Source organism: Microcebus murinus, chromosome 14 (genome assembly GCF_040939455.1).
Source record: "Microcebus murinus isolate Inina chromosome 14, M.murinus_Inina_mat1.0, whole genome shotgun sequence".
NCBI lineage: Eukaryota > Metazoa > Chordata > Mammalia > Primates > Cheirogaleidae > Microcebus > Microcebus murinus.
In genome coordinates, this window is record NC_134117.1 from 7,953,513 (window position 1) to 7,970,257 (window position 16,745).

The 16,745-nt window shown below is 39.6% G+C and overlaps 1 protein-coding gene across 3 annotated transcripts; it reads right to left on the reverse strand.

Moving 5' to 3' along the window:
- Positions 1 to 289: 289 nt before the first annotated feature.
- On the reverse strand, positions 290 to 16,376 carry PSTK (phosphoseryl-tRNA kinase). Of its 3 annotated transcripts, none has more exons than XM_012781311.3 (6): positions 16,037 to 16,376; positions 7,670 to 7,961; positions 7,230 to 7,428; positions 4,695 to 4,770; positions 3,857 to 3,950; positions 290 to 521 (listed from the first exon to the last, which is right to left on the reverse strand). In XM_012781311.3, exons 1-6 carry the CDS (start codon positions 16,103 to 16,105, stop codon positions 322 to 324), a joined length of 930 nt encoding a protein of 309 aa, XP_012636765.1. In that variant the 5' UTR covers positions 16,106 to 16,376; the 3' UTR covers positions 290 to 321. The 3 variants fall into 3 exon arrangements, with proteins under 3 accessions (XP_012636765.1, XP_012636763.1, XP_012636764.1); XM_012781309.3 differs by lacking the exon at positions 16,037 to 16,376 and adding an exon at positions 10,623 to 10,920; XM_012781310.2 differs by lacking the exon at positions 16,037 to 16,376 and adding an exon at positions 10,363 to 10,613 and having other exon boundaries at positions 291 to 521.
- Positions 16,377 to 16,745: the final 369 nt, after the last annotated feature.

Sequence of the window (16,745 nt, forward strand, 5' to 3'; positions counted from 1 at the left end):
CCCCTCTAGTTTTTTCTCTTTATTCAAGATCCATTTAACTTGACTTCAGTCCCCCAATTCCCACCTACCCTAAGCTTTCTGGCATATAAATGAGGAAGGCTGCCTCTGTGCTTAATTATCAATGTCACATCTGACAGGTGACAGACTGAAGTGTTATGACAAATGAATCCTTTAGAATGAACTGATTTTTTTCTTTTTTAAAAAAGAGTGGTCTTTGCAATGTGTATTACTGGCCTAGAAAATATATAGTAATACAAATTTGTTTTAATTAGTTTGCAAAAGCTTACCAAAATCAGACATTTGATTGGAAATTCAGATATTTTAATGCTGCTTTGAAAAATATTTCTGTACAATATTATCTTTCTCATAATGAAAAAAAGAAATGACATCTGGTATGTCAATAATTTGTTGAAAGCACAGATATTTTTTGTTTCCTTGTCTTAGGTCTTCCAAAAACTCTGTTTTGAGTTTATTAAGTTCTTCTGCTAGAAGCTTCAAGTTGTAAGGAAGCACTTGTTCATCTAAAATAAAAAGATATTCCCAGATTATTTATATAAATTAAAGCAATCTGGACTGTCTAACAACATCAGGAAATTAATTTAATTACTTTAGACAAACCAGCCAGACTATAAATAATCACAATTGAGTTGGTGTAATACAAACAAAAGGTCACAATGTGATACACAACAATCTGAAACAAAAGAATTTAAGTAACTTTGCTATGAAATGTATGAGCAGAAAAGAGAAACCTGAAAGGGATTTTTTTGTGGACAGGAAGAGCCAAGATAGCAAGACTTACTATCTTATTGAACTAATAAGTAGAAAGGCAAAAAAGCAGAAATAGAAAATTGCAATTTAGGGTTTTTTTCCCACAATCAACAGTACCAGACAATTTAATTTTGAAACTGATAAATCATATCTAGGACAGCAGTCCGATATAACTTTCTACAGTGATAGATTCTGTATCTGCTCCATTCAATACAGTAGCCACTAGCCATCAGTGGGTAGTACTAATAAATAATTGAATTTTTACTTTTTGTTAGCTGTACTGAGATATAATTCAGATACCATATAATTTGCCCTTTTAAACTGTGCAATATGAAGGTTTTTAGTATATTCACAGATAGGTGCAACCATCACCACAGTTAAGATATTTTCACCATCTTAAAAGCAAATCCCTAGCCTTGAGCTGTCATCCTCCCACCCCCCCCCCTCCACACTGCCAATCCCTAAGCAACCACTGGCCTACTTTCTGTCTCAAGATTTCTCTGTTCTGGACATTTCATATGATTGGAATCACATAATATGTGGTCTTTTGTAACTAACTTCTTTCACTTTGCATCATGTTTTCAAGGTTATTCCATGTTGTATAGCATGTATCAGTACTTCATTCCTTTTTATGCCTGAATAATAATATTCCATTATATGGATATACCAAATTTTATTTATCCATTTGTCAGCTGATAGGCACTTGGGTTGTTTGCATCTTTTGGCTATTACAAATAATGTTGCAATAAACACCTGTGCACAAGTTTTCGTGTGAACATGTTTTCATCTCTCTTGGGCATACACCTAGGCATGGAATTGCTAGGTTACACGCTAACTCTTATCTTTGAGGGACTGCTAGGCTGTTTTCCAAAGCAGCTGCACCATTTTACACTCTCACTAGAAGTGTATGAGGGTTCTGATTTCTCCACATCCTCAAAAACACTTGGACTTTTTAATTCTAAGCATCCTAGTGGGTATGAAGTTGTATCTCATTATGGTTTTGATTTGTATTTCCTTGATGACTAATGATATTGAGTGTGTTTTCATGTGGTTATTGGCCATTTTATATCTTCCTTGGAGAAATGTCTATTCAGATACTTTGCCCACCATTTTATTTTTTTATTTTATTCTTCTTATATTTTTTTGAGACAGTCTTGCTCCGTCACCCTGGGTAGAGTGCAATGGCACCATCACAGCTCACTGCAACCTCAAACTCCTAGGCTCAAGTGATCTTCCTGCCTCAGCCTCCTGAGTAGCTCTGACTGCAGGCATGCACCACAAGGCCCAGCTAATTTTTCTATTTTTAGTAGAGATGGGGTCTCACTCTTGCTCAGGCTGGTCTCAAACCCCTGAACTCAAGCAATCCTCCCACCTTGACCTCCCAGAGTGATAGGATTACAGGTGTGAGCCACCATGCCCTTGGTCCATTTTAAAAATTGGGTCATTTGTGTTTATTATTGAGTAGTAAGCGTTCTTTATCTACTTTGGATACAAGTCCATTATGAGATAGATGTCTGCAAATATTTGCTCCCATCTGTGAGTTGTCTTTTTACTTTGTTGATGGTAGATAGACTTTTTAATTTTATTTAAGCACAGTCCAGAAACTAGTATCACCTCCCCTCACCAAAAAAAAAAAAAAAAAATCTGTTTTTTTTTTTTAATGGGTGGGAAATGAGTCAAGAGTGATTTGGGGCATAACCCTATCCACCCCACCCCCTTTATTTATAGAGAGAACAGAAGAAAAGCAAAAGGTTGAGCAAGAACCCCTGGAACTATTTTTTGTTTGCATTCTAATCATGCTGCCATTTCTGTTCCAGTTCTGTGTTTTTCAAAGTTTGGATTGTAACCCATTGTTTGTGGCAGCCAGTGTTTTTCTAAAATGAAATCAAATAGAGCATAGTAGAGTTCATTAAACATGTGAGGATGTTTTGTGAAACTTGTTTCCACATGTGTGAGTTCCTGTACTGGGTTACAATATAAAATCTATTTATGGGTCACAGTTAAAAAAAAGTTTGAAAACAAGATATGTTCACAAAGGACAGAAAATAAAAAAGGATAAAAACCACAATAGGGTTAGTTTATTGTTTCCTTTTCTAATGTCCTAAGCTTCTATAAAGGTAACAACAAACGGTGGGGGTCCAGGGGAGCATACGGGAAAGTACAGAATGCAATCAGACTTAACTCTGAACCCCACATATTTAGGAGCTGTTTAGCTAAGTTATTATACCTGATCCTCTGTAAACCTCCATTTCCCCATTTCTAAAATTACACCTACCTTATAGGATTGCAAAGATTAGAAAAAATATTTATAAAGCACTTAACATATAAAAGGCACTCAAAAAATGTTAGCTGCTGTTTTTTTAAAATCCAATTTTAAATACAGCATTGAGTCAATACAAACCTATAGGAATTATTTTATAAAACTATAATTACCACATATTTCATCTATCATATAAATTCGGATTTACAATACATTGACCTTGTCCAAACTCCATGCTGATCTTACACCTGGCCCCTGACTACCCCTTCTCCTTCCTTCCTTCCCCCCATGCTCAATGACCTCTTCCCTGTTCTAGAATGTTCCAAACTACTCTACTTCTGGGGTTTTGCATTTGATGTGTCCACTGCCTAGAATGATCCTCCAGATAACTACATGGTTTGCTCCTTCCCTTCATTCATGTCTTTGCTTAAATGTCATTTCTGAGAAGTGTTCCTGGTTACACTTTTAAAAACAAATCCTCCCCACACTCTTCACTGCCTCATCCTACTTTGTTTCTTCAGAGCACTGGCATATATTCATACAGCCATTCTTCTGTCTCTCTTCTCACTAGAACATTCTGCTCCCTGCTGATTCCCCAGCATCTAGAATAAGGCCTAGTACAGAGTAAAACTCAGTAGAAATTTATTAGATAGATGACTACTCAGTTCCATGGGTGGAATTTTTAGTTATATTTAACCAATTTGCATATTGAAAGATAATATAAACTTTTATGACTGAGAATAAACTACCTGAGTGTCAGAGGAACAACAGCAGCAAGAGAAAGTCACCATCACACCAGCTAAACAGCACATCACTGACAAAACATACCTTTTGCTTCCTTCATCGTCTGAGACACAATTCTTCGGAGTGTCTGATCAACTTTATGAAGAATGTTAGTTGAACATATCATTCTGTCTGTTTCCTATGTAATACAGACATTGTTATTGGAACAATTATATAGTTGTATAAAAGAAATGGCTAAAGTGTAGGTGATGCATATTTGAAGGGACTAATAAGTGGCTTTTTTTTTTCCTGTTTGTTACTCTTCCCTAGGAGAGAGTCCAAATGAATTACATCCCATTGTAAACTGGCTTCCATTTAGGCCAGGTGGCCTCAAACTACAGCCCGTTGGCCATATGCAAGCTGCCTAGCACATTTATCCAGCCCTCTGAGTGTTTTTGTCACCGCTGCCTGTCCTGCTTAGCAGCCAACTCGTCCTGGGCCCCAAGTGTGCACTCTCCAACAGTCTGAGGGACAGTGAACTGGCCCCGTTTAAAAAGTTTGAGGACTCTTGATCTAGGCAGTGATATGCTAGTGAATGTCTAATAACTGGCCCTCCAGATAAAAAACAACCCCAAACCCATCTTTAGTGATTGCCAATTTCTGTGGTGTAAATATTCCCATTCTTGCACATTTTAAGCTACCAACATAATGTCAACAGGCTCCAATGTTTCTGAAAGTTTAACTGGCTTTGGCCAGCCAGCACAAGCTGCCAGCAGTGCACACTGCAACCAGTGGCAGCAGCTGGACGCTGGTGAGGTGCCGACAAGTGACACAGCACCTTTCATGTTTTACTCACCTTTTATTAATATGTTCAGCCCAAGAAGATCTTCCTATGAAAAGCTGTTCTTTTTCATTTATATTGAATCTATACTGGAAGACTTACCTTTTGTTCCACATTGTCCTCAACATATTTTACTGGATTTTCCAAAGCTATACGCAGTAAGTCAGTCACTTCCAGGCTATAGAGAAAGTGGGATAAAATTCAATAAATCCATATATCAAACATCTGTTTTTTAACAACTTTTATTTATGAATCCTAAATTGAATTCTAGAGGAATAAAACTGCTATAATCCAAGATCCTTAACAAAAGGAAAATGACTAAATGGTACAGAAGCTACCAGCAAAATCCAATGTAGTAGCTCAAAACAAATTGTAAGCCAAAACCCCCTCATTTAAAAAATATTAATTTCTGAAGACTAGTACCAATAAGCTTTGAAAAGTCATTTTCTCCTCCCCTATTAAGAGCTGCACTGTAGGCTACCAGAATTCAATTTTGTTCCATAAAGATGCTCAGTCTTTTCTTTCTGGTTTCTGCTTATCCAGTAAGGATATGGATTAGCAAAGTTTCTCAATGACCAAGGGTCCATGGAGGTTTGAGGTAGAATTCATTCATTCACTTAAAAATATTTACTGAGCATCCTCTTATATGAAAAATGCTGTCCAACTACATATGTAAATCAATGAGCTAAGCTGCCTTCTCCAAGCCTGATAATGTAATAGAGACAGATATATTAATTAAATAAGCAAAATATAATTTCAGATAGTGGTAAGTGGACAAGTGAGTGAAGACAAAGAAAGGGATGATAATAAGAGTAACTGGGTAGCCCAGCTAACCTTCTTCACTGCAGTTAGGATGGTGAATAAACGCAGTCACGCATAAACATGTGGGAGGGGCAGAGGGGGTGCAAGTATACAGGTTCTGAGGCAAGAACAAGCTGCTTATGTTCATGCAACAGAGAAGGCCAGTTTGGGTGAAAAGAAGTGAGGATGGTGAGTGGTAGGATATGAAATTGCAGAGTTAACCAAGGTTAGAACACATACATTATGGTAAAGAGTCTGAATTTTACTCAGAGTACAGGAGGTAGCACTGAAAAATTTTAAGCCAGTGAGCTCATCAAGTTAAATCTCAACCTTAAGATGATCCTTCTTACATTAAAAAGAGCCCAGGTTCTGCAATGAGTGAGACTGCACTGGGTCCAAATCTTGGCTGTGCCACTTACTACCTGTGTATATTACTTACTTACCTGGGCCTCAGTTATACCATCTATAGAAGGGGGATATAGTTTTTACCCTTAAAGGGCTGTTGTGAGAATTGAATAAGACCATACACAGAAAGTATTCAGAACATGCCCTGTACATAGTATGTGCTCACTAGCTGTTGCTATTATTATTTCATAGAAGCCTGGGAAAGATGCATTTATCAGATCATCTTTCAACTTCCAATACACCAGACTGGACAGAACCCCTTTACAGTTACACTATGACTATTTTGGATATGAGCACAGGTGACAAGGTTCTTAAGTTCTGAGATGAAACGGCAGATTATGGTAAGAGCTGGCAGTGACACTAGAGAAGCCCATACTCTCCTTGCTTCTAGCAAGGACTGGGTCTCACGGGTCTCAAGGCAATGATGACAACCTTATGCTGTGCTCATGGGATATCTCAGTACCTCAACCAGCTGTCTATTTCCAAAGGAAACAATTTTAAGTATTCCAGGAAAAGTAGCAATCCACTAGTTATGTGCCTCCTCCAAGTTTCAGGATATTATAACAAGTTAAAATTAGAAACTGCACCAGTAGCTTATTTCATAAACTGTCTAAACAACAGTCAACTGATTCCAATTTTGTTTCTTTGGTGTTTTTTTTTAATAGTGTGTTAATGTTATAAAATGCATGGAAACTGTATCCTAGGAACTAAACATTTTGTGGAATGAGTTTAAAAACAGCCTTTTATAAAATTGCCGATCCTTCATAAACAATACACAGGGACTAAGAAAACATGAGCAATATACCTCTAGAACTGCGCTGCCCAATAGCATAGCCACTAGCCATGTGAAGCTATTTATATTTAAAGTAATTAAAATTAAATTGAATTAAAAATTCATCAGCTGTACTAGCTACTTTTAAGTGTTCAACAGTTGAATGTGGCCAGTGGCTACCTTATCAGACAGTGCAAACACAAAATATTTCCATCAGCAGTAAAATTTCTACACAAGCAGTTTTAACTATGGCGAGCTCTAAGGCAAATTATGACCCAGTACCAGTTCTACTCTTTGACACATTTCTTTCTATAAGAAAACTACCAGGCAACCTATTTAGACTGAGCTATTTTAGCAAGAGTATCACAGATGTGTTCTACTGTGAGTTCCCTACTCTGACTTCTGGGAGGCAGTATAATCCTAACAGTTAAGAGCAGGCATTTGCAAACAAACTTGGGTTCAAATCTCAGCCATTACAAGCTAGGTGATTCTGGACGAGCTAAACTTTCTATTTCAGTTTCTTCTTCCACACAAAGGGAGAAATAACAGTATCTCTCCAAGGCCTGTGTGAGGATTAAGCAAGCCAACACAGGTAAGGCATTTAGCCCAGTGCCTGGCCCAGGGAAGCACCCAGGGAAGGATGGCTCTGATTAGAATACCTGGCCTCTGAAGCACATGCTGGACTCTGAATTGTGAGGCTGTTGTGTTCCCAAGCATTTTTCTCAGGGTTGGGCTTTTCTATCTTTCTTCCCATCAGATGGATGGTCTCAGCAGGTAGTGCCCGTGGTCTCTGGCCATTCCTCTGTAAACAGGTCTCAAGAGGACAATCTAAAAAGAGCTGGCAAAAGCCTAACGAATCTGAAAATAGTTTAAAACCATAAAATTATTGGTGAACTATATTTCCAAAATATGAAAAATATATCAGACAAATTATGCCAACTACGGTAGAAAAAACTCCATTTGCAATAGTGAACATCTAGCTTCTAAACTTAAGTAAATCCACCTAAACTTCCTAATCCAAATAATCCTCACTGAAGACAGCAGTGATTTTGACATGTGAATATATGTTTCTGTGTGTAAGAAAAAATGTTTTAATTACATTTCCGAGCCAGTTGGTAGACTTCATATCTCATACTTTGATAATAAAAGTTGTCATCTAAAATCAAAAGCAAAGGTCTAGAAAGAGCAGTTTTCATTAAGAGGTAGCAAGACTGGGCCTCAAATGCTGCAGAAAATATCAGATCTTGATCCTTTAAGCAGGTGATGAAATCTTCCCACATGGCTTCAGTCCTCTTCGGTGGGGCAGACATCTGACACCCACTAACAACAGCCATCAAGAAGTATTCCAGATACCTCAACAGTTCCTGTCGAAGCAATTTCCACTGAGATGGCTACAAAAGACCAAAGAATTGCAATTAGGCCAGTGGGCTGGTCACCTGGCCTCATTGCCACCCGGTCCCATATGAAAATTTAGCTCACAATACTGAACCATTTGTAGTTCTCTAACACTCCAGTCTCTAACCCCCCAGACTTTGGACCAGTACTGGTCTGTGGCCTGTTAGGAACCTGGTTGCATAGTAGGAGGTGAGCACCTGCAAGTATGCAGAAGCTTCATCTGTATTTAAAGCTACTCCCCATCACTCACATTACCGCCTGAGCTCCACCTCCTGTCAGATCAGGTGCGGCATTAGATTCTCATAGGAGTGCGAACCCTACTGTAAACTGCACATGCGAGGGATTTAGGCTGCAGGCTCCTTAAGAGAATCTAATACCCGATGATCTGAGGTGGTGATGCTAGCACTGGGGAGCAGCTGCAAATACATATTATCATTACCAGAGAGGTTTGTATAATTATTTCATTACATATTACAACATAATAATAATAGAAATAAAGTACACAATATATATAATACGCTTGATTCATCCTGAAACCATGCCCCCCACCCCAATCCCTGGAAAAATTGTCTTCCATGAAAACAGTACTTAGTGCCAAAAAGGTTGACGACCACTGCTCTAACACATCTGGTTTCTCATGCCTCCGTGCCTTCATATATACCATTCCCTCTGCCTCGAAAACTTCTAGTTAATGATACTGGTGCTGTATTAAGGCCTTCTCAGACTCAATCATGCAGAAGGCAGGTAGGCTCCTACCATACCTATCATGACACCCCATTCTTGTACACATTATGTCTCCACTCTAGCGGGACTTCCACTGTTTAGGCATTTGCACCTCTCTATTTCCCTGCTAAATCACTAGCTCACTGAATACTCAGCATCCAGCAGAGGGTCTGGCATCTAACATATTCCAGAAATGTATATTAAATGGATGAATGACCGAATGAGTGAATAACGGAAAGAATTTATTTACTATCCAGGAGAAACGTGCAGCCAAAATTAATACCCTTAGAAATAAAATAGTCTGGCTGCAGGTTTGCCCTTGAAATTAGAAAGGTTACAGACAGCAAGAAAATCAATTGAAAGGTCCCTGGGGCAAGATGAAAAGACCCCACGCTAACAACTAGGTTGGTATGGGATGAGGATAGAAAGAGGAAGCAGATTGAGGGGGAGAAAATAAGTAGTTTGAGAATACAAGTACTCTTGTGTTGGTCAAGGGCTGTGGAGAGCACTGACATTGTTAAGAAGTCAAAGCTGGAGGGAAAACAGGAGGAAAGGAGACTGAGGTCCCTTTCCTACTTGTCCATGCTTTAGCACTCGATGGAGATTATACCACATACAACAAATACATATCAGCTAAACCCACTAAACAAGAAACATGTATCACTTCCAAAAAGGTGAGATTTTCTACTCATGGTGACCAGAGGAGTTCCAGGACCTTTGTCTGTAGAGGAAGAGTGGACTAAGTACATAAGTAAGGAAAAAGCCAGGAAATACGACAATCTCTATCAACAACTTTCAGCTTTCTCCTATGTGGTGAAAATACTATCCAAGTAAATCCTGTGCTACCCCGATATTGTATTTACTTCACAATTAACGAAGAATAAGGAAGTAGAAGAACTTTGCTGGAGAAGCCCAGAATTTTTCCATGCACCATATTTGGTGCATGGAAAGACAGTATATTTTCTGTATTTGTGAATATATACTTAGAGAGTGGAGTCACATCATATTTGCATTTGATTATGTAAATTCATTTACATTCAAAAACTAAACAACAAAAGTTTAAAAATTTCAGAGTATTCCAGAGGGTATTTGCTCTGGAGTAAGCAATAGAGGCATAAATCTGTTCTTCCCCCAGTGGTCTCAGCTTCCATATGCTTCTCTGAGAAGATGCATCTCCCTGTGTTGAGTGTGAGCTGATGGCTTAAGTATGTACAAGGAACAGACAAGGTGGTCCCTAAATACAAGTCCGTTACTTCCGCTGGTGGTCAACTAAGAAATAGCCATCGTTTCCAGTGCCAGCAGAGGCAGATTTCCCCTGGAATGAATGAAGATTAAGCTTCAGAGGCCAGACCCTTCATTAGTTCACTCACTCTACTGTCCTGTGAGGGATCCTGACAATTCTGTTATCTTCTTAAAGATGGTTCCTCAAATTGTATAAACTTCAAGCCCCACAAAACCTGAATGTGCGCATAGCTAGATGTTAAACTGGCTATGTTGGAATTTTTTAGAGATTCTTTCCCTGTCCTAAGGAGAAACTTCCCTAGGGATTTTCCAGGAGTTAATTTGACTACAGGGGATATTCCACTTGCAAGCTCACTTAAGAATCTAACCTTGTCTTGAGACTCCACTGTATAGAATACACAATACATATATGCACCAAACATACATACAAACCTCTAAATGCATCATTCTAAAACGGTTGCTTTGTAACTGTTTTATAATATATGTCTGCAGCCAACTCATTCGCTCGCTGCAATAACTAAGTTAACCCCGCTGCACTTTTCTTAAACTCCTGTCTGTCCTCTTCTCAGGGCGTCTTCTCCCACACCAGGCACTGCAAAGTACACAACGGGCGCGCAAAGCCAACAACCAACACGACACAGGCCCGCGCGAACGCGCGGCCGCTTCCACTCCGCCCCGCCCTCCGCACTGACCGGCGGCCGCGCGTCCGCCCCATCGAGAAACGCCTCGGGGATGACGTCATCATAAGCGACGACGCCGACGGCCCAGCCCTGCTCCAGCCGCAGCCGCTGGCCGAGGGCTCGCGCGAAGGTCGACTTTCCTGCTGCGGGCAGGCCGCAGAGGACGCAGAGCGCTAGCTTGCGAGGCCCCTCGCTGCCGGCTCCTCTGGCGCTGTCGGCGGTCTTCATGCCGCCCAGGGAAACCGCAGGAAGCTGGAAACGCTGTCTCCCGCGCCGTCCGTCCGTCAGCCGCGCACGCGCAGTGCCTCCCACCGCCCTGCTGCGCCACCTGGTGCCGCAGTGGGGAATAGGCGGAGCTTTCAGTCCATAGGGGAAGCGTGGTCCCCGCTGTTTCCGAGGTTGCCCCGGTGGTCACCTGAGCCGCTGGGGGCGAGCGTCGGTGAGGCCAGACCTCGAGGCTGGGGAGACCACGGCTCTGTGTTTCCTATTTCCTCTGTGTTTCCTATTTCCTGGACATTCCTGAAGGGGTCACGAGTTATGATTAATCTTCAAGTAGAATCATCCCGCTACAAACTTACTAGCCATTGGGATATTCGCCTACGTTTTGCTGTTATGAGTTCTTCCGCCTCAGGAAAATCCCAGAAGAGACTTTAAGCGTTTTCCTCCAGCAGTCTTTGTAAGGTAAATTATTGGAAATCAAAGAATAATAGGCGAAGCTCACAGTCCAACGACCGTGCTCCGCGATGTGGTGACAAAGTAGATATTAGTTATTGCGCTCTAATGCTACCAGTTGGCAGCAAGTGAGAGGAAATACGGGCAAGAAAGAAACATCCTTAGACCTCAATCCCAATGTTTCCAATGTATGCACGCAGAGAACAACAGGTATTTTACTGTTAAAAAAAATACTAAGCTGTGGAGAGGTACAAAATTTTTGCGTGGGAATGTAGTGTCGAATAATTGAATTCAGATTCTAGTTTTCCCCGTATTTTAGGAGATGATTACTTCTTCCTCATAAAGAGTGTGTTAAAATGTGGTGAACACGTGAGTATAGAATCAATGTATATACTGCATCGAAATACGACCATTAACCTGCTGTTAAACCAGATATAATTTGTGATTACAACACACACACAATGTTTCTTTCGGATTGAAAGTGAAAGTGAAGTTAATTTATTCCTCATTGAGTTAATTTACTCTTCATTTCATGACATATTTACTGTTACTGATCCAGGACAAGGTCCCTCTCCTTAATTTATCATTCTCTTTTATTTTCCATTCGCCACATCCACGCCCGTTTAACCCCTGCAGGCAAACTTTTTTGTTTTGTCTATTTTTAATAGACTATTTTTAGGGCAGTTTTAGTTTCACAGCAAAACTGAGCAGAAAGTATAGAGTTCTCATATACCTCCTCTCCTCCACACTCACAGCCTGCCCCACTATCAGCGCTCCTCACCAGACTGATACATTTGTTATAACTGATCAACCTACATTGACACATCACTGTCACCCAAAAACCATAGTTTACACTGGGGTTCACTCTTGATGTTGTACATTCTAGAGGTTTGGGCAATGTAAAATGACATGTATCCACCCATACGGAACAGTTTCTCACCCCTAAAAATCCTCTGTGCTCCACCTATTTATTCTTCCTATCCTCTAACCCCTGGCACCACTAGTCTTTTTATTGTCTCCATAGTTTTGCTTTCTCCAGAATGTCATATAGTTAGAATCATACAATCTTTTTAGATTTGCTTTTTTCAGCTAATAATGTATACATTTAAGTTTCCTCCATGTTTTTTAATGGCTTGATAGTTCTTTTTAGCGCTGAGTAATATTCGATTGTCTGGATATACCACAGTTTATTTTTCCATTCACCTCATCTTGGTTGTTTCCAAGTTTCGGTGATTAAACATCTTGGTGCAGGTTTTTGTGTGGAGATTTTCAACTTTTTTGTGTGTGGAAATTTTCAACTTACTTGGGTAAAGTATACCAAGGACAGTGATTGCTGGATCATATGGTAAGAGTAGGTTTAGTTTTGTAATAAATGCCAAACTGTCTTCCAAACTGGTTGTACCATTTTGCATTCCTGCCAGCAATGAATGAGACTTCCTATTGCTCCACATTCTCCCAACATTTGGTGTTGTCAATGTGTTGGGTTCTCACTATTCTAACAAATGTGTAGTGGTATCTCCTTGTTCTTTTAATTTGCAATTCCTTAATACATATGATGGTGAGCATCTTTTCATATGCTTATTTGCCATCCTTCATCCATATGTTATCTTTGGTGTGGGTGTCTGTTCAAATCGTTTTGCCCGCTTTTTTTTTTTTTTTTTTTTTTTTTGAGGCAGGGTCTCCCTATGTTGCCCAGGCTGGTCTAGAACTCCTGGGCTCACGTGATCCTCCTGCCTCAGCCTACCAAGTAGCAGACATTACAGTAGCACACACCTCACCCAGGTTCTTTTGCCCATTTTTAAATTGGGTTGTTTGTTTCCTTAGTGTTGAGTTGTAAGTGTTCTTGGTGTATTTTAGATAATAATCCTTTATCAGATGTCTTTTGCAATTATTTTCTCCCAATCTGCAGTTTATCTTTTCATTCTCTTGATAGTATCTTTTGCAGAGCTGAAGTTTTTAATTTTAATGAAGTTCAGCTTATCAATTACTTCTTTCATGGATTATAACTTTAGTGTTATAGCTAAAGAGTCATAACCAAGCCCAGTCTTCTTGATTTTCTCTTATGTTTTCCTCAATGAATTTTATAGTTTTGTGTTTTATATTTTGTTCAATGGTCATTTAGAGTTAATTCTTGTGAAGGATATAAAGTCCTTCTTTAGATTTTTTTTTTTTTTTTTGCTTTTTTTTTTGCATGTGGGTATACAGTTGTTACAGCACCAAAGATCAGTTGACTGGATTTATGTATGTCTATTTCTGACTTCTCTATTCTCTTCATTGATCTGTTTCTTTTCTGATACCATGTTATCTTGATTAGTGTAGTTTTATAGTAAGTTTTGAGGTTGAATATGACAGGTCTCCAACTTTGTTTTTCTACATCAATATTGTGTTGGGTATTCTAGATCTTTTGCCTCTATTTAAACTTTAAAATCAGTTTGTCGATATCCACATAACAACTTGCTGGGATTGATTGGGATTGTGTTGAATCTATAGAGCAAGTTGGGAAGAATTGACATCTTGACACGTGACATCTTGATAATAAGTATTACTATCCATGAACATGGAATATCTCCTTTTATTTCATTTTTGATTTCTTTCATCAGAGTTTTGTAGTTTTCCTCATGTACATCTTGTGCATATTTTGTTAATTTTATCCCTAACAAAAAGAAGTTTTAAATTTAAGTATTTCACTTTTTCAGGTGCTCATGTAATGATATTGTGTTTTTAATTTCAAATTCTACTTGTTCATTGCTGGTATTAGGAGAGCAACTGATTTTTGTATACTGATTTTATATCCTACAACCTGCCAACTATGGGACCTGTTACCAGAAAGAGAGGAGAGTAGGTAAAACCCAAGTGGTCCTAGCTGAGAGGGAAGTTAAGTTCCACTAACCACCTTGCTGAGAAGTATACTCCTGAGTAAAAGGCAGGTCATATACAGTAAGAACTTAGTTTATGTAAAATTAAGATAGTTAAAATATCTAAACTGTGGTATTACTAAATGAATATGCTCAAGAAAATTAATACTCTAAGCCACTCTTTTCTAAAATGTACTTTTCAAGTATGTGTTGGCTCATATTCTTAAAACAGATTTGCCCATGAAGCATGAGCAAAGGTAGAGGGAACTGGGTGGTAGGCAGGGGCTCTTAAAGAGAATAGTGAATTCGTTCATATTGATAAACTGTAATTAACTGCTTAAAATAGATGAGTTAAAAAATTGCATAGTTTATCCTAGTTATCTTGATGGGATGTTTCCAACATATATTTTATGATTTATTTCAAGAGGAAATTAAGCAAAAATCATTTGCAATTCATGATAAGAGCAATTTATCATATTAAGGTTGAGGTCATTACTTGAAGGTTAATGTAGGATAATTAACAACAAAAGATTGAGGTCAGCTCTGAACCATAACTACCCAGGTTTTGAAAAGTATAAGATTGAATTTATTGGTTTTGCCTTTTTCTGCTCCTTGCTGTCAACTAACCCTCACCAAACTATCAATTCCATATAGCAAACCTGTACTCAATACCTCCACCAGGCAAAAAAATAATTCCTAATCTCAGCAAGTTTACAGGTAGTAGAGGACACAAATATGTAAATTGGCAAAGTCTGAGAACAAAAGAGAATTATAGAATTATAACACCTAAAAAGTGTAAGTGTAGCACAGAGGAATTAATTCTATAGCAAAGTGGAGGTCAGCTTGGTTTTGAATGATAAACAGGAATTTCCTATTGAAAAGAAATGGCATTCTAGGTAGAGGGAAAAGCACAAGCAAAGGTAGAGGAAACTGGGAGTTCGGCTGTGGTCAGAAGAGGAAGGGCTTTGTATGCCATGAAGGTGTTGATGGTTTAGTCAGGAGCATTAAGCACAAGGAGCAGAGGGCAGTGCAGAGAATGAAATGGAGGTGGAGAATAAAGGGTAAGAACCAGTAAAAAAAAATTCCTGAAATTGTTCAGATAAAGGTAGTGCTTGAAAAGAGAAGCAGCAGAGATGAATAAAGATAGTAAAGTTTTTCTTTAAGAAAATGATGACTTGGTGATTTACTGGCTATATGGCAATAAAAAAAACAGTAGACCATAGGAGTCTTTAGTTTTCTGATTGCTGGTCATTCCACTTTAAGGAAGTCAAAATCTAGTTTTCAATATTGATCTTGCTCATGAAATTGCAAATTAGTGTTTCTAAAGAAGATTCTATTTTTCTTTGGACTGTCCACATATGTTAACATGGATCAAAGTTAATTTATGACTACAGAAAGTAGGACATATAAAACAGAAATAATGATGAAGACAACTTGAATCTGGAGTGTTAAAAAGATCTTTGCAAATTAGAGACTTTAATGATTTGTATTCTGTACATAGTAGACCATTGGTAGGGTACATAGTAGACCACCTATCTTTCAAACTAGGTGAATTCACTCACCATACATTCAGTCATTTTTCCCACCCTGACACAGGTAAACAGAATGCAAAAGATCACTCTGTTCTCATTTTTAGCCAGAGGATACATATCCTGCTATATAAACTCAAATGAAAACGTAAGCAAAAAGAAAAATTGTAATTCGCACTGAATCATGAAAGTTTAATATTCCCACAGAATATTAAAAGACAAAGACAAAATTATAGTGAGACAAAATTATAGTGAGCAAAAACATTACTTTCTAAAGACTACACCACCTTAAACACAACTTTGACATTCCCTTTTCTATAATCTAATTTCCTTTTTTCTTTCAAAAGATGGAAAAATAATCTGCACAAACCTCTACAGGAAGACGATGGCGAGGACACCATCTACGTTCCCATCCCACAGGGCGTCTGGAAAGTTCCATCTCCCACTTCTCTGCATCCAGAACTTAAAGATGGTTCAAGTCCGGGTTCAGAGTCCACTTCAAGACACCGAGGTCCCCTTTCCGCACGCTGTTCCCAGTGCCAGAAGTGCTGAGCTCGCCGTGCAGTCCCTGCCTTTGGCCTCAGGTCTTTCTCCACCTGATTTCAGTTACCCAGGGCGTCCGACCCTGGCTACCCGGGTTCCTGCGGCCCGGGGCGGCAGGTGGGCCCGTCTCGGCCGCGCCGTCGGGCCAGTCCGGCGGGACCTGACGGCGCCTGGCAAAGGCCCACGCGGCCCCGTAGGGCCCACTGACGCCGTTCAACCCCAAACCCCACCATCCTCCTCAGCTCCCCTCCGACGTGAGGATGTGTGGGACGGGGCTACAGTGGATCAAGAGTGAAAATAGTAACCCGAATCAACAGCGCGTCCGCCACGCTCGCCGCCGCAAATGCCACACACTGCATGGACTGGAGGCGGGAAAGGCCCGGGTGTCCACTCAAAGGTAACGAGGTCAGGAGTCGCTCCTCTAAGTCGCGTGAAGCGACGAGGCCACGCCTACGTAACTACAGACGCTCCTCATTGGACCAACTCTCCCCGCTAACGGTTGTCCACGCCGCCTACTATTTCCCTGGGACCAACGT

Excerpts from the sequence above, each read along its gene's own strand:
- PSTK (XM_012781309.3), bottom strand. The coding sequence starts at position 10,838 with ATGAAGACCGCCGACAGCGCCAGAGGAGCCGGCAGCGAGGGGCCTCGC. Across the intron at positions 3,951-4,694 it reads AGGACAATGTGGAACAAAAG|GAAACAGACAGAATGATATG; the intron begins GTAAGTCTTCCA and ends TGTATTACATAG. Across the intron at positions 522-3,856 it reads GACGATGAAGGAAGCAAAAG|ATGAACAAGTGCTTCCTTAC; the intron begins GTATGTTTTGTC and ends TTTTTATTTTAG.